This window comes from Anomaloglossus baeobatrachus, chromosome 7 (assembly GCF_048569485.1).
Source record: "Anomaloglossus baeobatrachus isolate aAnoBae1 chromosome 7, aAnoBae1.hap1, whole genome shotgun sequence".
Taxonomy (NCBI): domain Eukaryota; kingdom Metazoa; phylum Chordata; class Amphibia; order Anura; family Aromobatidae; genus Anomaloglossus; species Anomaloglossus baeobatrachus.
In genome coordinates, this window is record NC_134359.1 from 308,996,312 (window position 1) to 309,019,074 (window position 22,763).

At 49.1% G+C, this 22,763-nt stretch overlaps 2 protein-coding genes across 5 annotated transcripts in view; both read left to right on the top strand.

Annotated features, from left to right (window-relative positions):
• Window positions 1-3,844, top strand: part of PELO (pelota mRNA surveillance and ribosome rescue factor) — an 8,486-nt gene extending 4,642 nt beyond the window's left edge. Inside the window, exons 2-13 of one of the 2 annotated variants that reach the window (XM_075318673.1) lie at window positions 479-571; window positions 711-861; window positions 930-1,020; window positions 1,096-1,259; window positions 1,697-1,757; window positions 2,123-2,284; window positions 2,414-2,460; window positions 2,600-2,673; window positions 2,962-3,033; window positions 3,242-3,316; window positions 3,396-3,427; window positions 3,644-3,844. In XM_075318673.1, coding sequence (XP_075174788.1) covers window positions 479-571; window positions 711-861; window positions 930-1,020; window positions 1,096-1,259; window positions 1,697-1,757; window positions 2,123-2,284; window positions 2,414-2,460; window positions 2,600-2,673; window positions 2,962-3,033; window positions 3,242-3,316; window positions 3,396-3,427; window positions 3,644-3,732 — 1,111 coding nt within the window. In that variant the 3' untranslated portion in view covers window positions 3,733-3,844. The remainder of the gene's footprint in view (window positions 1-478; window positions 572-710; window positions 862-929; window positions 1,021-1,095; window positions 1,260-1,696; window positions 1,758-2,122; window positions 2,285-2,413; window positions 2,461-2,599; window positions 2,674-2,961; window positions 3,034-3,241; window positions 3,317-3,395; window positions 3,428-3,643) is intronic. The other variant, XM_075318674.1, reaches the window with a different exon arrangement.
• A 6,275-nt stretch (window positions 3,845-10,119) lies between these two features.
• Window positions 10,120-22,763, top strand: part of KREMEN2 (kringle containing transmembrane protein 2) — a 56,427-nt gene continuing 43,783 nt past the window's right edge. The window contains exons 1-2 of one of the 3 annotated variants that reach the window (XM_075318675.1): window positions 10,120-10,330; window positions 11,227-11,325. In XM_075318675.1, coding sequence (XP_075174790.1) covers window positions 11,268-11,325 — 58 coding nt within the window. In that variant the 5' untranslated portion in view covers window positions 10,120-10,330; window positions 11,227-11,267. Of the gene's footprint in view, window positions 10,331-10,518; window positions 10,533-11,226; window positions 11,352-22,763 lie in introns of those variants that run through there. The other 2 variants (XM_075318676.1, XM_075318678.1) reach the window with 2 other exon arrangements.

Here is a 22,763-nt window from a genome sequence, read left to right on the forward strand (position 1 = left end):
TTACTTTCCTCTTCTCCCGGAGTGGGTGTGTCTCCTCTGGCTTCTTACTTTCCTCTTCTCCCGGATGTGTGTGTGTCTCCTCCCGCTTCTTACTTTCCTCTCCCCCTGGGGCAGTTGTGTCTCCTCCTGCTTTTTACTTTCCTCTTCTCCCGGAGTGGGTGTGTCTCCTCTGGCTTCTTATTTTCCTCTTCTCCCAGATGTGTGTGTCCTCCTGCTTCTTACTTTCCTCTCCTCCTGCTTCTTACTTTCCTCTCCTCCTGGGGCGGTTGTGTCTCCTCCTGCTTCTTACTTTCCTCTCCTCCTGGGGCGGTTGTGTCTCCTCCTGCTTCTTACTTCTACTCCCGGAGTGGGTGTGTCTCCTCTGGCTTCTTACTTTCCTCTTCTCCCGGATGTGTGTGTGTGTCTCCTGCCGCTTCTTACTTTCCTCTCCTCCTGGGTCAGTTGTGTCTCTTCCTGCTTCTTACTTTCCTCTCCTCAGTCAGGTGACGCTGGTTCCGGAGGAGGCGGAAGACATGTGGCACACGTATAATCTGCTGCAGGTGGGCGACAGTTTGCGGGCGTCCACGATCAGGTGAGCACTTCTGCTGCCCCCTGATTTGGGCAGGACTGTAGCGGCTGCACTGTATTGATGGACGAGTCTTGGAGTGGGGTGGCTGAGGGGGCAGAAGCGGCCGCACTGATGATGAGGTCTTTCCCTTCTCCTCATGCAGGAAGGTGACAACTGAGTCCTCAACGGGCAGCGTGGGTAGTAACCGTGTACGGACCACCCTCACCATCTGTGTGGAGACCATTGACTTTGACTCCCAGGCATGCCAGCTGCGGGTGAAGGGTATCAACATTCAGGAGAATCAGTATGTGAAGGTAGGTGGTGGCGCTATGTGGCCCCCAGGAGTTCATGCCTCCAGTCTCAGTCTCATTTGTGTTTCTAGATGGGTGCCTATCACACTATTGAACTGGAGCCGAATCGCAAGTTTACCTTGGCGAAGAAACAGTGGGACAGCATAGTGCTGGAGAGGATAGGTGAGCTCTGCGGGGAATGAGCTCGCAGCCTCTGACCACCATGCACATGGCTGACCACCACCCTCTCCCCTACAGAGCAGGCCTGTGACCCTGCCTTTAATGCTGATGTGGCGGCAGTCGTCATGCAGGAAGGTCTCGCCCACATCTGTCTCGTCACATCTAGTATGACCCTGCTCCGCGCCAAGATTGAAACCACTATTCCACGAAAGAGGCGTGGAAACTGCTCACAACATGAGAAGGTTCGTCTGCACCCATGTCTGTCCATGCGAAATGGCTTCTGCCCGCTTGCCTGCCCACTCGCTCGCCCCCCTGCCCACTCGCTCGCCCCCCTGCCCACTCGCTCGCCCCCCTGCCCACTCGCTCGCCCCCTGCCCACTCGCTCGCATCCTGCCCGCCCCCTGCCTGCCTCTCTGGCTCGTTCGCCCCCCTGCTTGCCTCTCTTGCTTGTTCGCCCCCCTGCTTGCCTCTCTTGCTTGTTCGCCCCCTGCTCGCCTCTGTTGCTTGTTCGCCCCCTGCTCGCTTCTCTGGCTTGCTCGCCCCCCTGCTCGCCTCTCTTGCTTGTTCGCCCCCCCTGCTCACTTCTCTGGTTCGCTCGCCCCCCTGCTCGCTTCTCTGGTTCGCTCGCCCCCTTCTCCGCTTCTCTACCGCTTGCTCTCAGTCTTTTCTTTCTTCTCAGGCACTGGAGAAGTTCTATGAGCAAGTCATGCAGGGAATTATCCGTCACATCAGCTTTGACGGTGAGTGCTCTTTTATTCTGTGTCTCTCACCCCCCTGTTCTCTCTCCCTCTCCTCTTCACATTGTGTTTCACTCTCTCCTCTCTCTCTTCTCTGCATTGTTTCGGTCTCTCTCCTCTCTGCATTGTTTCGTTCGCTCTCTCCTCTCTGCATTGTGTTTCGTTCGCTCTCTCCTCTCTGCATTGTTTCGTTCGCTCTCTCCTCTCTGCATTGTGTTTCGCTCTCTCTCCTCTCTGCATTTGTGTTTCGCTCTCTCTCCTCTCTGCATTTGTGTTTCGCTCTCTCTCTCTTTCTGTGTGTCTCTCTCTGTCTGTGTCTCTATCCATCTCGCTGTCTCTGTGTCTCACACCCCTGTGCTGTCTCGCAGTGGTGAAGGTCGTCCTCGTGGCATCTCCCGGTTTCGTCCGTGAACAGTTCTGTGAGTTTCTTTTCCTTCGAGCTGTGAAGCAGGACCTGAAGACGATTTTGGAGAATCGAGGGAAGTTCCTGCAGGTGCACAGCTCGTCCGGACACAAGTACTCGCTGACAGGTAACGCGTGGCCTCACAGTGCAGAGCGTGCCGGTACCACTCCTCCGGGCTGCTGGGGGGGGGAGCAGCGCTCTCTTGGCTTTCTCTGGGTCATGTACACACTGGTGACTGATTTTATTGTTGTTGCAGAGATTCTGTGTGATCCCGTAGTCACTGCCCGCCTGGCAGATACCAAGGTGAGTGGGCCCCAAGTACGAGGCCCCGGGCCCTGCACTGCACCACAAGTACGAGGCCCTGGGCCCTGCACTGCGCGCCCCAGGTGCGTGACCCCAGTCCCTGCGCCCTCACTGACTGCTGCCCCTCTGCTCATTACAGGCAGCCAGTGAAATAAAAGCCCTGGGAGACTTCTACAAGATGCTGCAGCACGAGCCGGAGCGGGCCTTCTACGGGTGAGTCCTCTGCGCCGCACCCTGCCTGCTGCTGTCACCCTGCCAGACACCCTTATCTCAGCCATGCAGGTCACGTCATGACGGATCCCCCCGGGTTATCAGCACCTGCAGATCCTTATCGCTGGCACCGCACCCTCCTCCCTGGCACTGGGCACAGTGGTAACCCACCCTGCCCTGCAGGGCTCACCAGCTGACAAACCACTGCTCCCCCACTACTACTTTTAACGGACTCGTGTCACTACTCTGCCCATCCTCAGTGCGGATTTTTCCTTCTTTGTTGTCTTGTAGGATTAAACACGTGGAGCAAGCGAATGAAGCGTTGGCCATCGACACCCTGCTGGTAACTGATGAGCTCTTCAGGTAACTTAAGCTTCCAGGACTCCTGACTGTATGCACCATCTTTTCCTTCCTCTGCGCCTCCCCCCCCCCCTCTCCTCCTGCGCCCCCCTCCCCCCTCTCTCCACTCTCCCTGCGCCCCCCTGCACCACTCTCCCCGCCCCCCCCCCTCTACTTCTTCCACGCCCCCGCTCCACTTTATGCTCTCCTACTTCTGCTTTTTCTCCCATAGACATCAGGACGTGGCAACTCGCAGCCGTTATGTGAGACTTGTGGATGGTGTGAAGGAGAATGGAGGAGCAGTGAGGTGAGAATGGAGAGCAGTGGCCTGTCCTGAGACGTTGCCACCATCAGGCTTATTAATCTTTCTCCATTTTCTCTGTTAGGATTTTCTCAAGTTTACATGTCTCCGGAGAACGTAAGTAACTGGTGATGGTCAGGCCCGGGGAGCGACTGGCGACGGTACGGTCGGGCCCGGGGAGCGACTGGCGGCGGGAAGGTCGGGCACGGGGAGCGACTGGCGGCGGGACGGTCGGGCCCGGGGAGCGACTGGCGACGGGACGGTCGGGCCCGGGGAGCGACTGGAGGCACAGATATTTTGTCCTCACATTTTGGGACTATTTTATCTCTCCAGAACTGAACCAGCTGACGGGAGTTGCTGCCATCTTGAGGTTCCCGGTGCCAGATCTGTCGGAGGATGAGTCCAGCTCCGGGGAGGACTAGACGAGTCTCTGCACTCCAGGCGCCTCACACAGAGGACTACATATTGAGTTGGCGGACTGCTGGGTCACGTGGAGGTTTCTTGATAAATAAACGCTGCAGCTCTGGTGATAAACTCAATGTATAAGATCACATTTATAAGAAGAGGAACTCTGCCCAAACTACAGAGTCCTTGTTTGATGTCCTCATTATACCAAGACCACCTGACCTAGTTCTCCTCACACGGCTGAGGGTTTGTAACAGTGTCACATAATCTTGTGAATAGCACAAATCCTGTATTCAGGGCTCTTCACTGCACTGATATATTGTAACATGTTCTCAGCTGTCAGAAGAGTTAGGAAAGGAGAGGTTCTCTGTATGTAAAGATTATAATTTGTTATATGATGATACTAAGTTGATGAGACTGGGACTGTGGACAGCGGCAGCGTTGTCCTAGACACCCCACTCCAGATTATAGGGTCAGTGGTTCCTTGTGTTCTTCCCTGTTCTGATGAATGGTATGATCCATGTGATGGGTCCTCTATCCTCTACGCTTACAGATGCTATGGCCGGGGGCCGTACCATACACACAATATTGCTACCTTCATGTCAGGTAATGTTATCACATCATCCCTCACAATCCTGTTACCCACAAAAATTATTAAAACTCGTCTTTTCACCAAGCTGTGCAAAAAAGGGGGAGCCTAAACTGCACCAAGCCATGCGATGAAGGAAAAGCCCAAACTGGGCCATGCCACACAAAGAAGGGAGAGCCCAAACTGCATAAAGCCACACAATGAAAAGGGAGCCCAAACTGGGCCAAGCCATGCAATGAATGGCGAGAACAAGAGTCGCGATGAAGGGAGCGCCCCTAGTGCGACAAGCTGTGCCTCTAAGTGAGAGCCCAAACTACATGATGGAGAGCCCAAACTGTGCAATGAAGGGAGAACCCAAACCAGGGCAAGCCACACAATGAAGGGAGAGCCTAAACTAGGGCAAGCCGCACGATGAAGGGAGAGCCTAAACTAGGGCAAGCCACACGATGATGGGAGAGCCTAAACTAGAGCAAGCCACACGATAAAGGGAGAGCCTAAACTAGGGCAAGCCACACGATGAAGGGAGAGCCTAAACTAGGGCAAGCCACACGATGAAGGGAGAGCCTAAACTAGGGCAAGCCACACGATGAAGGGAGAGCCTAAACTAGAGCAAGCCACACGATGAAGGGAGAGCCTAAACTAGGGCAAGCCACACGATGAAGGGAGAGCCTAAACTAGGGAAACCCGCACGATAAAGGGAGAGCCTAAACTAGGGCAAGCCGCACGATAAAGGGAGAGCCTAAACTAGGGCAAGCCACACGATGAAGGGAGAGCCTAAACTAGGGCAAGCCACACGATGAAGGGAGAGCCTAAACTAGGGCAAGCCGCACGATGAAGGGAGAGCCTAAACTAGGGCAAGCCATACGATGAAGGGAGAGCCTAAACTAGGGCAAGCCATACGATGAAGGGAGAGCCTAAACTAGGGCAAGCCATATGATGAAGGGAGAGCCTAAACTAGGGCAAGCCATATGATGAAGGGAGAGCCTAAACTAGGGCAAGCCATATGATGAAGGGAGAGCCCAAGACACATGATGGAGAGACCAAACTCCCATCAAGTCACATGATGAAATGAAGGTAGAACCCAAACTGCGCTAATCCATGCAAGGAAAGGCGAGCCCAAACTGCACCAAGCCATGTGATGAAAGGAGAGCCCAAACTGCTAAGCCACAAGATGATGGGAGAGCCCAAACTGCACTAAGCCACATGATGAAGGGAAAGCCCAGCCTGGGACAAGTCACACGATAGAAGCAGAGCCCAAGACACGATGGAGGGAGAGCCCAAACTGGGCCAGCCACACTGTAAAGGAAGAGCCCAAACTGGGCCAAGACACGCAATGAAGGGAGATCCCAAACTCAGCCAAGCTGTGTGATGAATGGAGAGCCCAAACTGGGACAAGCAAAGGAGGAAATCGCCCCAACACAAGAGGTCACCAAGGGGGGAGGTATGTAGGAGTGAGTGACTGTTCGTGAATAAATACAGAAGTTTGAATTGACTACTTGTTCAATGCAAGAAAGTACATTGCTGCGTTGTAATGCCTGATTGGAGCCACAGACTCAGACTGGCTGTAAGGGGAGTCTAGAGAAAAGCCGCTCACAAAGCAGGACCCCAAGAACTCTGCAACCCTTTAACCCCTATACAGGGATTTGGAATTACACAGGGCCCTGGAGATCACTACCTGTGGTAGACTGTAGTCCGTGGTCGTCAGGCAGGGTCAAAAACCAGGAGATGCTAAACAGGAACAGAATCAGCAGGCAAGGGCGTAGTGAGGAGACAAAGCAGAGGTCAAATCCGGAACTGGCAGCAAGGTACAAAAACGACAGGCAGGAGGGTAGTCAAACAACAAGCAAAGGTCAGCGCACAGGAATCAACATACAAACCGCACATGAGCCAGGAGAACAGAACTATCTCTGGCAGTGGTCATGTGACAGGAGGGGGAATAAGAAGGGTGTGGTGTCTTCCCATTGGCTGCAGGTGAATGATGGTAACTTCAGCTGGAAGACACCCGCCACCCACAGTCAGCCAGTGGTACTGCAGGTTCCAGGGAAACCCAGCCTTGTGGATGAGCGGAGCCTGTGCTCCGCAGAGCCACGGGCACCGACTCCTCTCCCATTACCAGCACTATCCATGGTGGGAACATGGCGTCGTCTGGCGATCGGAGCAGAAGTCACAGGAGCGGACTCCGGTGGGGACATGACATGCGTAGGATTGTTCCACGAGCCATTGGAGTACTTCCCTCCACAAAATCTGAAGCTATTGCAGTGATATCAGGTATAGTAATTTTCTTTTGTTTATCCCTTTCATGTAATTACATATACTGAATTGTTTTGTTCCCCTTTGTAAGATATTTTGTATATTTTTATAAACACTGAATAGTTTTTGGATTAAATATATAAAATGTAATAGTTTTGTTCCTCTTGTTCTATAAAGCAGATCCCCAAAGCCAGTGTCCAGTCGGCCTGTAAAGCAATTGGTGGAGGCAGTTAGTGGTTCTCTTTGTTATTGTAGAGTTGGCAGTAACAGTACCGAACTTTATATACCATGCGCTGGAATCTTTATATATATATATATATATATATATATATAATATATATATATATATATATATATATATATATATATATATATATAAAATCACACTGTCGGCTCCCCAATTATCTGCCTAGTGGAAAGAACCGCAGCCTCGTCCATGAATTGATCGTCAATTGCTTTATTGCCATGACGATTGGAGGCAGCGAGTGCTGTCTTTGACAACTTGGTGGCAGCAGTGATCTGTGTGATCTCCCAGGCTGTCTCAGTCTGTCTTCTTGACACGCGCGATGAAAAGTGAGCCCAAACTGAGTCAAGTAATGTGATGGAGATCCTAAACTGCGTCAAGCCATGTGATGAAGAGAGCCCAAACTGTACCAAGTTGCATGATGAAGGGAGAACCGAAACTGCGCAAGCGGCGCAATGAAAGGTGGGCCGAAACTGAGCAATGAAAGGCGAGCCCATACTGCGCCATGCCACCAGATGAAGAAAGGAGAGCCCAAACTGGGCCAGGATTGGGATTTGCACAATAGCAAGGGATTTATGCACTACGGCTGTACGGCCATCTGCCACAGATAAGTCAGCCACCTTCTATGCTGCTCCTTGGAGTCCACCAATGCGTTCTTTCCTATGCAATGCCATTTCATCTATGACGGCATTATGTCCTGGTCATTCTTTTTGTGAAGATGGCCGAGGTAGTGTGGCCCCCACCACTGTGGATCTTCTGGAACTCGGCATGTGTTGTGGTCGTCTTCTTTCCATCATCTTGGTCTTCGGAGCTCCTGCACCTGCCGTGCCTTGGTGTTTAGTGCACAAACGGTTCCGGGGGCTTCACAATCATGTTAGGTATCGGGGGTCTGTTCTGGGGCTTTATTTAGATCCTTCATGGATTATGCTTCAGTAGAAATCTAATTCCAAGTGATACAAGTCCTGGATTTTCTCCTGGATAACTGGACATTTCCCACCGGCAAAATCAAAGTCGTAAAAACTGTGGACGGATCATTGCCCGATACTCAGGCAATTCCTGACATGACTTATTCCTAACGTGGTACATTAACCCTTTCCTACTTGTTTTTTGGTGGCTTTAACATCTGGCTACCAAGTCACCAGACCTCAGGATCTACTCTACCCTTTTAGATTTTTCTTCTTGATTGTCCGGATTGGGACATTATTTCCTTCTTTTTTTTGGTTGTTTTAAGGGAAGGACAAAGTTTATAAACTGCAACCACGAGGTGGAGACCCCATAACATTACAGAGCTGGGGGCCAAGTACTGAGGATCAGAGGGCAGAAAAGTAACCACCACTCTACTGACCCCATACACTGCAGAGTCCAAACCCCTTCTGTTAACATCAGTACAAACACTGCTCCTTCCGGGAGCTTCATGGCCGAGCAGCTGCAGCAGCCGTACATCACCAAGCACAATGCTGAGTGGCAGAATCATGGCCGAATACTTCCCACTCAATCTCCTCAGACAAGAACACTTTACCACCTGCTTAAAAAAAAAAAAGGCTCCGTCTAGTCCCCCAACCCCTTACCCCGGACATATGAAGGATATAGGAGATTGTTGCCATAAGCAGGACACAACCAGGACTGGCCAGAAATTTCTGCAGCTCCTTTAATGTTATTGTCCATCTCTCGCGTGAATTTTCTTTTGTCTTTTCATGAATTTTGATGGATGTCCAGTTCTAGGTAATGTCACTGTTGTGCCAAATCTAAACCCCTTCTTGATGATATGTTCACAGGGTCCATGATATCTTAACTATCTGCCTTATACATTATTTTTGTTCCCTTCCCCTGACTGATAACTTTCCACAATGAGACCCTTTGCTGTGTTGTCAGCAGTTCATGGACCAGAATATGTCAGGAAAATCCTCCTAAAGCCTGCGACACACATCTGTGCCGCCGGCACATGTTTGTCATTTTTTGCACGTACCGGCGGCACGGAGACACGTTCAGCAATGCTACCCTATGGTAGCAGGCACACACACGTAAAACCACATGGAACGTGTGTCCGTGTGCGTTTTGTACGTGTGTGCGTTTTTTTAAGCGCTGACATGTCAGTGTTTTCTCCGGCAGCACGGGTGTCACACGGCCCACACCCGTACCACACGGGTGTAGTGTGGATGCGGTCCCGTGTGACACACGCCGGAGAAAACACACGTGTCAGTTAAAAAAAAACATTTACTCACCTTCTCCAGCCCTGCTGTCTCTGCCGCTGCTGCCTCTTGCTGCCGACCGCCGCTCATTATTCTCATTTAATATTCACTTCACTGCCTGGCAGCAGCAGCAGGGAGACGGCAGGGCTGGAGACCGAGGATCAGCACCACGGACAGCAGCGTGGACAGCAGGAAGGACCACGTGAGTATGTAAATTACCGGTTCTACGTGTGCTATCGCGGATAGCACACGTAGAACACACGTGGCCCGCACGTACCAGAGACACGTACTTACCTGCACGCAACACGCAGGGGAAATGCGTGTCTCTCGGCACGTGCGTGATTTTCACGTGACTGTGGCAGAGGCCTAAAACAGCGACACTTTCTCCGTGGTTAACCAGAATTGCTGTAAGTGATGGCGGCTGAGCTCTGATACTGTGTGACATGGGGGTAATGTGATCGGCTGATTCTGAACACAACCACAGCCCCAATTATAAGAGGGTGTCAACACTTATGAAACCACATTTATTGTAGATTTATTACTTTTATTTTCCTCTCAAAATAATGTTTCTCGCTGGATTTGTATAGATTATGGCTGACCTTTAAAAGGGGGGAAAAGATCTGAAATGATTCTTCTTGGAAGGATTTATTTACATGACAAAACCTAGAATTTTACCCGAGGCGTGTAGACTTTTATACCCAGTGTACGAGACATTGTGCTTTGTGGGAACAGTTTGGGGAAGATCCTTCTCTGTTCGGTGAGTTTGTTGGGAAAAATTGTGACCACCTCTTCCCCTCCATCATCAGGGTCTGACTTCAAGATGCCTCCAAAATCTAAAAAAACTCCCCAAACCTTCCCAGAAGAGCAGGAGCTGTTGTATCTGCAGAGATCAACCGCATGTAATGCCTATGGTAGTAAACTGGGATGTATGAAAGGCTCCTGGAGGTGAGGGGTACATACTTTTTTCCATCTTGTGTTTGTCCAATGGATGGTATAATAGGAATAATCCAATCGGGTCTAGAGACAGCAGACACAGAGAAACCCCCGCCTGCAGGTAGAGATGAGACAACTTCCTACAGGTGCAGAGGACGGGTACAGACACGAGTTGCCTGCAGCTGCGGTTCACGGTATAAGAGACTCTGCAACTGCAACCGACTCCCAAAGAAGCAAGAGGTCTCTACACCAGGGGGTCCACACGGCAGAGTTCTCTACAACAGAGGACGCTATACCAGGAGGTCTCCACAGCAGATGTCTATGCATCAGAGGGTCTCCACAGCTGAGGTCTCTACACCAGGGGGTCACCACAGCAGAGGTCTCTGCGCCAGAAGGTCTCCACAGCTGAGGTATCTACACCAGGGGGTCTCCACACCAGAGGTCTCCACAGATAAAGTATCTACACCAGGGGCTCTCCACATATGAGATCTCTACACCAGGGGGTCTCCACAGCAGAGGTATCTACACCAGGGGGTCTCCACACTAGGGGCTCTCCACATATGAGATCTCTAAACCAGGGGATCTCCACACCAGAGGCTCTCCACAGCTGAGGTATCTACACCAGGGGTTCTCCACACCAGAGGGTTTCCACAGCTGAGGTCTCTACACCAGGGGGTCTCCATAGTTGAGGTCTCTACACCAGGGGGTCTTCACAGCAGAGATCGCTACACCAATGGTTTTCCACAGCGGAGATCTCTACACTAGGGGGTCTAGACAGCAGAGGTCGCTACACCAGGGGTTCTCCACAGCAGAGGTCTCTACACCTGTGAGTGTTTACACCAGAGGTCTCTACACCAGGGGGTCCCCACGGCAAAGGTCTCTTCTCCAGGGGGTCTCCACCACAGAGGTCTCTAGACCAGGGAGTCTCTACGGCAGAGGTCTCTACACCAGAGGGTCCCAACACCAAGGGTCTCTACACCAGGGGGCCTACATGGCAGAGGTCCCCACAACCGAGATCTCTCACCAGGGAGTCTAAACACCAAGAGTCTGACCAAGCAGCCCCTAGGCTAGGAGGTTCTATCACTAGGAAGACTCCACACCAGGGGTCTCTCACCAGGATGTCTTCTCATCAGGGGGTCTCCACACACAGAGGTCACTCAGTCACAGTCTATACATCAGAGATATGGCAGTGTCCATACTCCAGATGTCTCCACTTCAGGGATCTAAACTACAAGCCAATCTCAAACGTCTGGGGGTCTTTCTGGATATTCCTCTGCTCAGTGATTTCATTGCATCTCTGTCACAGGGCGCTGACCTCATCTCCCCCATCTATCTACATTGTGGAAGATGCTCGTGTTCATTCTGGGATTTGTGGTTCCTGCTATGTCGGAGGTCTCTACACAAGGTGTGTGATTCACAGCGTCATGATTTGTGAGTAGGTTACTTATGTTTACATGTATGTAATCTCTCCTTGATCCTCTGTCCCTATATCTCGTTCCTGCCTCAGGGGTCTCGGCATGTTTGAGCGGTTGCTCCTCTTGCCTGGGACCCCTTTGATGTGGTGTTTGCGCTGGGATGTTACGGGTGTTTTTAGGTCGAGCTGGAGTTATGGGTCCGCCTCATGCTTTGAAGTTAGACAATGATGGAGAACTGTACTCACCTGGAAATTTGAGCAGCGGCCGACCTGGAGAGCTGACACTTTATTTCCAGCAGTCCAGCCTAAGTCTCCTTAGAGAACCTTCCTGTGATCACAATACCTAGTCCTAGTAACAAAACGTCCAAAGTAGCGGCACCCTACACCTGGTGCAAACCAAATATGTCATGGGGACAACTCCGCTGTAGAAATCTGCACCCTGAAGATAATTTTAACTTTTCCACAATGTAGACCATCCACAGTAGAGAATCCACAGTCCAAGTGTTATATATTTTTTTGAGAAACATTAATTCCCAGTTTTGTACATGAGAAGAGATTACAAACCAAATATAAGTTACAATGCAGAGACTAACAATGACAGATGCGTACAGAGGGACGAGGACCCTGCAATCTACAGGACACTGGGAAGGAGACAGTAGGTTGGGGGGGTTCAAGGAGCTCCGGTGGTGGTGAGCTGGTTGTTCCAATGGTGATGAAGCTGCAGCTCCAGTGGTGGTGAGAGGGCAGCTCCAGTGGTGGTGAGGCAGCAGCTCAAGTGGTGGTGATAGGGCAGCTCCAGTGGTGGTGAGGCAGCAGCTCAAGTGGTGGTGAGAGGGCAGCAGGATCATTGCAGGCTGTGGCTTTCTTGCAGAGATAGGTTTTCAAGTTCCATTTGAAGCTTCCAAATGTAGCAGATAATTGTACGTGTTTTTGCACAGAATTCCAGAGGATAGGAATATTCTGGAGAAGTCTTGAAGGCAGTTGGGTGAGAAACAAATAAATGTGGAGGAGAGAGGGAGGTCTTGAGAAGACCGGAGATTACTTGTTGGTGTATATTGGGAGATTAGTTCAGAGATATTCAGAGGAGACAGATTATGGCCAGCTTTGTAGTTTAGTGTTAGTAGTTTGCACTGGGTATGTTGGGAAAGGGATTTGCAGAACAGAGGTGAGAAGCGAAGAAGTAGATAGGAGTTCAGGACGGACTGAGAGGTGCAAGACTGTTCACACGAGGCCACAAATGAGGATGTTGCAGTAGTTGAGGAAGGAGATGATGAGGGCAGCACTAGCATTTTAGTAGATACAGGGTTAATGAATGGATGGATTTTGGAACATTTTTAGAACTGGAGGCAGCAGGAGGTGGTAAGAACTTGGTTGTGTGGTGTGAAGGACAAGGAAGAGTCCAGGGTTAGTCGAAGGCAGCAGACATCTGGTGCTAGGGAGAGCGTTATGTCATTTATTGTGTTAGATCAGGTAGGGAAGATAAGTGAGATGGAGGAAAATGAGTTCATTTTTGTCCATATTGAGCTATAGAAAGTGAGAGGAGAAAGAGGATATGGCTGATAGACAATCCGGGATTCTGGTCAACAGAAAGGTGATGCCTGGGCCAGAGAGGTAGATCTGAGGGTCAGAAGCGTATATTTGGTACTGAAAGCCAAGGGACTTGATGAGTTGTCCCAGGCCAAAGGTATAGATGGAGAAGAGTACAGGTCTGAGGACAGACTTGAGGGACACCGACAGAGCTTGTGCAGGATGAGGAGGTAGTGTGGGAGTGGGAGACACTAAATGTGTGGTTATTGAGGTGTGAGGAGATCCAGGAGAGGGTGAGATCAGTGATACTGAGGGAGGAGAGGATCTGTAGTAGGAGGGAGTGGTCGACTGTGTCAAAGACAGGGGACAGGTCTAGGAGGAGGAGTATCGAGAAATGTTTGTCAGCTTTGGCCGTCAATAAGTTGTTAGTAATTTTGGTCAGGGTAGTGTCCATGGAGCAGTGGGAACAGAACCAGGATTGTAGGTTGTCGAAGGGTGAGTTAGACGAGGAATGGAAGGAAAGTTCAGCATGGACATGTTTTTCGAGGAGCTTGGAGTCAAATGGGGGCATTAATATGGGATGATAGCTGAACGTAGACTTCAGGTCGAGGGATGGTTTCTTTAGGATAAGTGTAATAGTAGCGCTTTTGAAAGCAGAAGGAAACATACCAGAGGTTAAATATGGGTTGAAGAGATGGTTAGGGACGGTATAAGCATGCTGGTAAGGTTTGGATAGAGGAGGGATGGGGTCAAGTGCAGCAGTGGTGAGGTGTGATTTGGTGAGAAGGTGTGTAAGCTCTCCAGTCATTATGGGGTGGAAGGTTAAAGGGGAAGGGCAGTGGTCTATTATACGGAGGGTTAGGGTAGTTATCCAGTGAACAATTGCCTGATTTAGTTGATCTTTTTTTTTTAAATGTGTGGAAAAGTCTTCTACGGAGATGAGAGCGGTCGGAGAAGGCAACGGTGTGCGGAGGAGGGAGCTAAAAGTGTTGAATAACTGTGTTGGGATGTGAGATAAAGAAGATACAGTTAGGTCCAGAAATCTTTGGCAGTGACTGAATCTTTCTGATTTCAGCTCTGCAGGCCACTATTTTTTCACTCAAAATAAAACTATTGACATACAGTTGAAGTCGAGACATTCAGATTTACTTAACAAGGTTTAACAAAAATCTCCTGCGAAACATTTAGGACTTGCAGCCATCTTTCTACAAAATCTCATCATTTCAGGGCTTAAAACTAATTGGACAAAGTAACTTTCCCATAAATTAAATGATCATGTTTAACCCTTTGTGGAGAATCCTTTGTAGCGATGATTGAAGTCTTTCGGCCATGGATGTCTCCATCGCTGGTCTCCTCCGGTGTCAGGCTTCTGGCCATCAGCGTCTCCATTGCTGATCTCCTCTGGCGTGAGGCTTCCTGCCATGGATATCTCCATCGCTGGCCTCCACTGATGTGAGGTTTCCGACCATTGAGGTCTCCATCACTGGTATCCTCCGGTGTAAGGCTTCTGGCCATTGACATCTCCATCGCTGGTGTCCTCTGGTGTATGGCTTCCAGCCGGCGACGTCTCCATCGCTGGTCTTCTCCGATGGGAGGCTTTTGGCCGTCGACGTCTCCATCACTGGTCTCCTCCGGTGGGAGGCTTTTGGCTGTCGACATCGCCACATGCTCTCCTGCTCCCTCTCTTCCCAGTTACAATACAGAGCTCTATAGTGTGACCGCTCTTACAGTACAGAGCTCTATAGTGTGACCTCTCTACAGTACAGAGCTCTATAGTGTGACCGATCTACAGTACAGAGCTCTATAGTGTGACCGCTCTACAGTACAGAGCTCTATAGTGTGACCTCTCTACAGTACAGAGCTCTATAGTGTGACCGCTCTACAGTACAGAGCTCTATAGTGTGACCTCTCTACAGTACAGAGCTCTATAGTGTGACCTCTCTACAGTACACAGCTCTATAGTGTGACCTCTCTACAGTACAGGGCTCTATAGTGTGACCTCTCTACAGTACACAGCTCTATAGTGTGACCGCTCTACAGTACAGGGCTCTATAGTGTGACCTCTCTACAGTACAGAGCTCTATAGTGTGACCTCTCTACAGTACAGAGCTCTATAGTGTGACCTCTCTACAGTACAGAGCTCTATAGTGTGACCTCTCTACAGTACAGAGCTCTATAGTGTGACCTCTCTACAGTACAGAGCTCTATAGTGTGACCTCTCTACAGTACAGGGCTCTATAGTGTGACCTCTCTACAGTACAGAGCTCTATAGTGTGACCGCTCTACAGTACAGAGCTCTATAGTGTGACCGCTCTACAGTACAGAACTCTATAGTGTGACCTCTCTACAGTACAGAGCTCTATAGTGTGACCTCTCTACAGTACAGAGCTCTATAGTGTGACCTCTCTACAGTACAGAGCTCTATAGTGTGACCTCTCTACAGTACAGAGCTCTATAGTGTGACCTCTCTACAGTACAGAGCTCTATAGTGTGACCGCTCTACAGTACAGAGCTCTATAGTGTGACCTCTCTACAGTACAGAGCTCTATAGTGTGACCTCTCTACAGTACAGGGCTCTATAGTGTGACCTCTCTACAGTACAGACCTCTATAGTGTGACCTCTCTACAGTACAGGGCTCTATAGTGTGACCGCTCTACAGTACAGAACTCTATAGTGTGACCTCTCTACAGTACAGAACTCTATAGTGTGACCGCTCTACAGTACAGGGCTCTATAGTGTGACCTCTCTACAGTACAGAGCTCTATAGTGTGACCGCTCTACAGTACAGAACTCTATAGTGTGACCTCTCTACAGTACAGGGCTCTATAGTGTGACCTCTCTACAGTACAGAGCTCTATAGTGTGACCGCTCTACAGTACAGAACTCTATAGTGTGACCTCTCTACAGTACAGAACTCTATAGTGTGACCTCTGTACAGTACAGAGCTCTATAGTGTGACCTCTCTACAGTACAGAGCTCTATAGTGTGACCTCTCTACAGTACAGACCTCTATAGTGTGACCTCTCTACAGTACAGAGCTCTATAGTGTGACCGCTCTACAGTACAGAGCTCTATAGTGTGACCTCTCTACAGTACAGAGCTCTATAGTGTGACCGCTCTTACAGTACAGAGCTCTATAGTGTGACCTCTCTACAGTACAGAGCTCTATAGTGTGACCTCTCTACAGTACAGGGCTCTATAGTGTGACCTCTCTACAGTACAGGGCTCTATAGTGTGACCGCTCTACAGTACAGAGCTCTATAGTGTGACCGCTCTACAGTACAGAGCTCTATAGTGTGACCGCTCTACAGTACAGAGCTCTATAGTGTGACCTCTCTACAGTACAGAGCTCTATAGTGTGACCTCTCTACAGTACAGAGCTCTATAGTGTGACCTCTCTACAGTACAGAGCTCTATAGTGTGACCTCTCTACAGTACAGGGCTCTATAGTGTGACCTCTCTACAGTACAGGGCTCTATAGTGTGACCTCTCTACAGTACAGAGCTCTATAGTGTGACCTCTCTACAGTACAGAGCTCTATAGTGTGACCGCTCTACAGTACAGAGCTCTATAGTGTGACCTCTCTACAGTACAGAGCTCTATAGTGTGACCTCTCTACAGTACAGAGCTCTATAGTGTGAACGCTCTACAGTACAGAGCTCTATAGTGTGACCTCTCTACAGTACAGGGCTCTATAGTGTGACCTCTCTACAGTACAGAGCTCTATAGTGTGACCTCTCTACAGTACAGAGCTCTATAGTGTGACCGCTCTACAGTACAGAGCTCTATAGTGTGACCGCTCTACAGTACAGAGCTCTATAGTGTGACCGCTCTACAGTACAGGGCTCTATAGTGTGACCTCTCTACAGTACAGGGCTCTATAGTGTGACCTCTCTACAGTACAGAGCTCTATAGTGTGACCTCTCTACAGTACAGAGCTCTATAGTGTGACCTCTCTACAGTACAGAGCTCTATAGTGTGACCGCTCTACAGTACAGAGCTCTATAGTGTGACCGCTCTACAGTACAGAGCTCTATAGTGTGACCTCTCTACAGTACAGAGCTCTATAGTGTGACCGCTCTTACAGTACAGAGCTCTATAGTGTGACCGCTCTACAGTACAGAGCTCTATAGTGTGACCTCTCTACAGTACAGGGCTCTATAGTGTGACCTCTCTACAGTACAGAGCTCTATAGTGTGACCTCTCTACAGTACAGAGCTCTATAGTGTGACCTCTCTACAGTACAGAGCTCTATAGTGTGACCTCTCTACAGTACAGAGCTCTATAGTGTGACCTCTCTACAGTACAGAGCTCTATAGTGTGACCTCTCTACAGTACAGGGCTCTATAGTGTGACCTCTCTACAGTACAGGGCTCTATAGTGTGACCTCTCTACAGTACAGAGCTCTATAGTGTGACCTCTCTACAGTACAGAGCTCTATAATGTGACCGCTCTACAGTACAGAGCTCTATAGTGTGACCTCTCTACAGTACAGAGCTCTATAGTGTGACCTCTCTACAGTACAGAGCTCTATAGTGTGACCTCTCTACAGTACAGAGCTCTATAGTGTGACCTCTCTACAGTACAGAGCTCTATAGTGTGACCTCTCTACAGTACAGGGCTCTATAGTGTGACCTCTCTACAGTACAGGGCTCTATAGTGTGACCTCTCTACAGTACAGAGCTCTATAGTGTGACCTCTCTACAGTACAGATCTCTATAGTGTGACCGCTCTTACAGTACAGAGCTCTATAGTGTGACCGCTCGACAGTACAGAGCTCTATAGTGTGAACTCTCTACAGTACAGAGCTCTATAGTGTGACCTCTCTACAGTACAGAGCTCTATAGTGTGACCTCTCTACAGTACAGAGCTCTATAGTGTGACCGCTCTACAGTACAGAGCTCTATAGTGTGACCTCTCTACAGTACAGAGCTCTATAGTGTGACCTCTCTACAGTACAGAGCTCTATAGTGTGACCGCTCTACAGTACAGAGCTCTATAGTGTGACCTCTCTACAGTACAGACCTCTATAGTGTGACCGCTCTACAGTACAGAGCTCTATAGTGTGACCTCTCTACAGTACAGATCTCTATAGTGTGACCTCTCTACAGTACAGTGCTCTATAGTGTGACCGCTCTACAGTACAGGGCTCTATAGTGTGACCGCTCTACAGTACAGGGCTCTATAGTGTGACCTCTCTACAGTACAGAGCTCTATAGTGTGACCTCTCTACAGTACAGAGCTCTATAGTGTGACCGCTCTACAGTACAGAGCTCTATAGTGTGACCTCTCTACAGTACAGAGCTCTATAGTGTGACCTCTCTACAGTACAGGGCTCTATAGTGTGACCGCTCTTACAGTACAGAGCTCTATAGTGTGACCGCTCTACAGTACAGAGCTCTATAGTGTGACCGCTCTACAGTAGAGCTCTATAGTGTGACCGCTCTACAGTAGAGCTCTATAGTGTGACCGCTCTACAGTACAGAGCTCTATAGTGTGACCGCTCTACAGTACAGAGCTCTATAGTGTGACCGCTCTACAGTACAGAGCTCTATAGTGTGACCGCTCTACAGTACAGAGCTCTATAGTGTGACCTCTCTACAGTACAGAGCTCTATAGTGTGACCGATCTACAGTACAGACCTCTATAGTGTGACCGATCTACAGTACAGACCTCTATAGTGTGACCTCTCTACAGTACAGAGCTCTATAGTGTGACCGATCTACAGTACAGAGCTCTATAGTGTGACCTCTCTACAGTACAGAGCTCTATAGTGTGACCGCTCTTACAGTACAGAGCTCTATAGTGTGACCGCTCTACAGTACAGAGCTCTATAGTGTGACCGCTCTTACAGTACAGAGCTCTATAGTGTGACCTCTCTACAGTACAGAGCTCCATAGTGTGACCGCTCTACAGTATAGAGCTCTATAGTGTGACCGCTCTACAGTACAGAGCTCTATAGTGTGACCGCTCTACAGTACAGAGCTCTATAGTGTGTACCGCTCTTACAGTACAGAGATCTATAGTGTGACCGCTCTACAGTACAGAGCTCTATAGTGTGACCGCTCTACAGTACAGAGCTCTATAGTGTGACCTCTCTTACAGTACAGAGCTCTATAGTGTGACTGCTCTTACAGTACAGGGCTCTATAGTGTGACCGCTCTACAGTACAGGGCTCTATAGTGTGACCGCTCTTACAGTACAGAGCTCTATAGTGTGACTGCTCTTACAGTACAGAGCTCGATAGTGTGACCGCTCTACAGTACAGAGCTCTATAGTGTGACCGCTCTTACAGTACAGAGCTCTATAGTGTGACCTCTCTACAGTACAGAGCTCTATAGTGTGACCGCTCTACAGTACAGGGCTCTATAGTGTGACCGCTCTACAGTACAGAGCTCTATAGTGTGACTGCTCTTACAGTACAGAGCTCTATAGTGTGACCTCTCTACAGTACAGAGCTCTATAGTGTGACCGCTCTACAGTACAGAGCACTATAGTGTGACCGCTCTACAGTACAGAGCTCTATAGTGTGACCTCTCTACAGTACAGGGCTCTATAGTGTGACCGCTCTACAGTACAGAGCACTATAGTGTGACCACTCTACAGTACAGGGCTCTATAGTGTGACCGCTCTACAGTACAGAGCTCTATAGTGTGACCACTCTACAGTACAGAGCACTATAGTGTGACCGCTCTACAGTACAGAGCTCTATAGTGTGACCTCTCTACAGTACAGAGCTCTATAGTGTGACCTCTGTACAGTACAGAGCTCTATAGTGTGACCGCTCTACAGTACAGAGCTCTATAGTGTGACCTCTCTACAGTACAGAGCTCTATAGTGTGACCGCTCTACAGTACAGAGCTCTATAGTGTGACCTCTCTACAGTACAGGGCTCTATAATGTGACCTCTCTACAGTACAGAGCTCTATAGTGTGACCTCTCTACAGTACAGAGCTCTATAGTGTGACCTCTCTACAGTACAGAGCTCTATAGTGTGACCGCTCTACAGTACAGAGCACTATAGTGTGACCGCTCTACAGTACAGAGCTCTATAGTGTGACCTCTCTACAGTACAGAGCTCTATAGTGTGACCGCTCTACAGTACAGAGCACTATAGTGTGACCGCTCTACAGTACAGAGCTCTATAGTGTGACCACTCTACAGTACAGAGCACTATAGTGTGACCGCTCTACAGTACAGGGCTCTATAGTGTGACCTCTCTACAGTACAGAGCTCTATAGTGTGACTTCTCTACAGTACAGAGCTCTATAGTGTGACCTCTCTACAGTACAGAGCTCTATAGTGTGACCTCTCTACAGTACAGAGCTCTATAGTGTGACCTCTCTACAGTACAGAGCTCTATAGTGTGACCGCTCTACAGTACAGAGCTCTATAGTGTGACCGCTCTACAGTACAGAGCTCTATAGTGTGACCGCTCTACAGTACAGAGCTCTATAGTGTGACCGCTCTACAGTACAGAGCTCTATAGTGTGACCTCTCTACAGCACAGGGCTCTATAGTGTGACCTCTCTACAGTACAGAGCTCTATAGTGTGACCTCTCTACAGTACAGGGCTCTATAATGTGACCTCTCTACAGTACAGAGCTCTATAGTGTGACCTCTCTACAGTACAGGGCTCTATAGTGTGACCGCTCTACAGTACAGAGCTCTATAGTGTGACCTCTCTACAGTACAGAGCTCTATAGTGTGACCGCTCTACAGTACAGAGCTCTATAGTGTGACCTCTCTACAGTACAGGGCTCTATAATGTGACCTCTCTACAGTACAGAGCTCTATAGTGTGACCTCTCTACAGTACAGAGCTCTATAGTGTGACCTCTCTACAGTACAGAGCTCTATAGTGTGACCTCTCTACAGTACAGGGCTCTATAGTGTGACCGCTCTACAGTACAGGGCTCTATAGTGTGACCGCACTACAGTACAGAGCTCTATAGTGTGACCGCTCTTACAGTACAGAGCTCTATAGTGTGACCTCTCTTACAGTACAGAGCTCTATAGTGTGAACGCTCTACAGTACAGAGCTCTATAGTGTGACCTCTCTACAGTACAGGGCTCTATAGTGTGACCTCTCTACAGTACAGGGCTCTATAGTGTGACCTCTCTACAGTACAGAGCTCTATAGTGTGACCGCTCTACAGTACAGAGCTCTATAGTGTGACCTCTCTACAGTACAGAGCTCTATAGTGTGACCGCTCTACAGTACAGGGGTCTATAGTGTGACCTCTCTACAGTACAGAGCTCTATAGTGTGACCTCTCTACAGTACAGGGCTCTATAGTGTGACCGCTCTACAGTACAGAGCTCTATAGTGTGACCGCTCTACAGTACAGAGCTCTATAGTGTGACCGCTCTACAGTACAGATCTCTATAGTGTGACCGCTCTACAGTACAGAGCTCTATAGTGTGACCTCTCTACAGTACAGAGCTCTATAGTGTGACCGCTCTACAGTACAGATCTCTATAGTGTAACCTCTCTACAGTACAGGGCTCTATAGTGTGACCGCTGTACAGTACAGAGCTCTATAGTGTGACCTCTCTACAGTACAGGGCTCTATAGTGTGACCTCTCTACAGTACAGAGCTCTATAGTGTGACCTCTCTACAGTACAGAGCTCTATAGTGTGACCTCTCTACAGTACAGAGCTCTATAGTGTGACCGCTCTACAGTACAGAGTTCTATAGTGTGACCTCTCTTACAGTACAGAGCTCTATAGTGTGACCTCTCTTACAGTACAGAGCTCTATAGTGTGACTGCTCTACAGTACAGGGCTCTATAGTGTGACCACTCTACAGTACAGAGCTCTATAGTGTGACCTCTCTACAGTACAGAGCTCTATAGTGTGACCTCTCTACAGTACAGAGCTCTATAGTGTGACCTCTCTACAGTACAGAGCTCTATAGTGTGACCTCTCTACAGTACAGGGCTCTATAGTGTGACCTCTCTACAGTACAGGGCTCTATAGTGTGACCTCTCTACAGTACAGAGCTCTATAGTGTGACCTCTCTACAGTACAGGGCTCTATAGTGTGACCTCTCTACAGTACAGAGCTCTATAGTGTGACCTCTCTACAGTACAGAGCTCTATAGTGTGACCGCTCTACAGTACAGGGCTCTATAGTGTGACCTCTCTACAGTACAGGGCTCTATAGTGTGACCTCTCTACAGTACAGGGCTCTATAGTGTGACCTCTCTACAGTACAGGGCTCTATAGTGTGACCGCTATACAGTACACAGCTCTATAGTGTGACCTCTCTACAGTACAGAGCTCTATAGTGTGACCTCTCTACAGTACAGAGTTCTATAGTGTGACCTCTCTACAGTACAGGGCTCTATAGTGTGACCTCTCTACAGTACAGGGCTCTATAGTGTGACCTCTCTACAGTACAGAGTTCTATAGTGTGACCTCTCTACAGTACAGAGCTCTATAGTGTGACCTCTCTACAGTACAGAGCTCTATAGTGTGACCTCTCTACAGTACAGAGCTCTATAGTGTGACCTCTCTACAGTACAGAGCTCTATAGTGTGACCGCTCTACAGTACAGAGCTCTATAGTGTGACCTCTCTACAGTACAGGGCTCTATAGTGTGATCTCTCTACAGTACAGAGCTCTATAGTGTGACCTCTCTACAGTACAGGGCTCTATAGTGTGACCTCTCTACAGTACAGAGCTCTATAGTGTGACCGCTCTACAGTACAGGGCTCTATAGTGTGACCGCTCTACAGTACAGAGCTCTATAGTGTGACCGCTCTACAGTACAGGGCTCTATAGTGTGACCTCTCTACAGTACAGGGCTCTATAGTGTGACCTCTCTACAGTACAGAGCTCTATAGTGTGACCTCTCTACAGTACAGAGCTCTATAGTGTGACCTCTCTACAGTACAG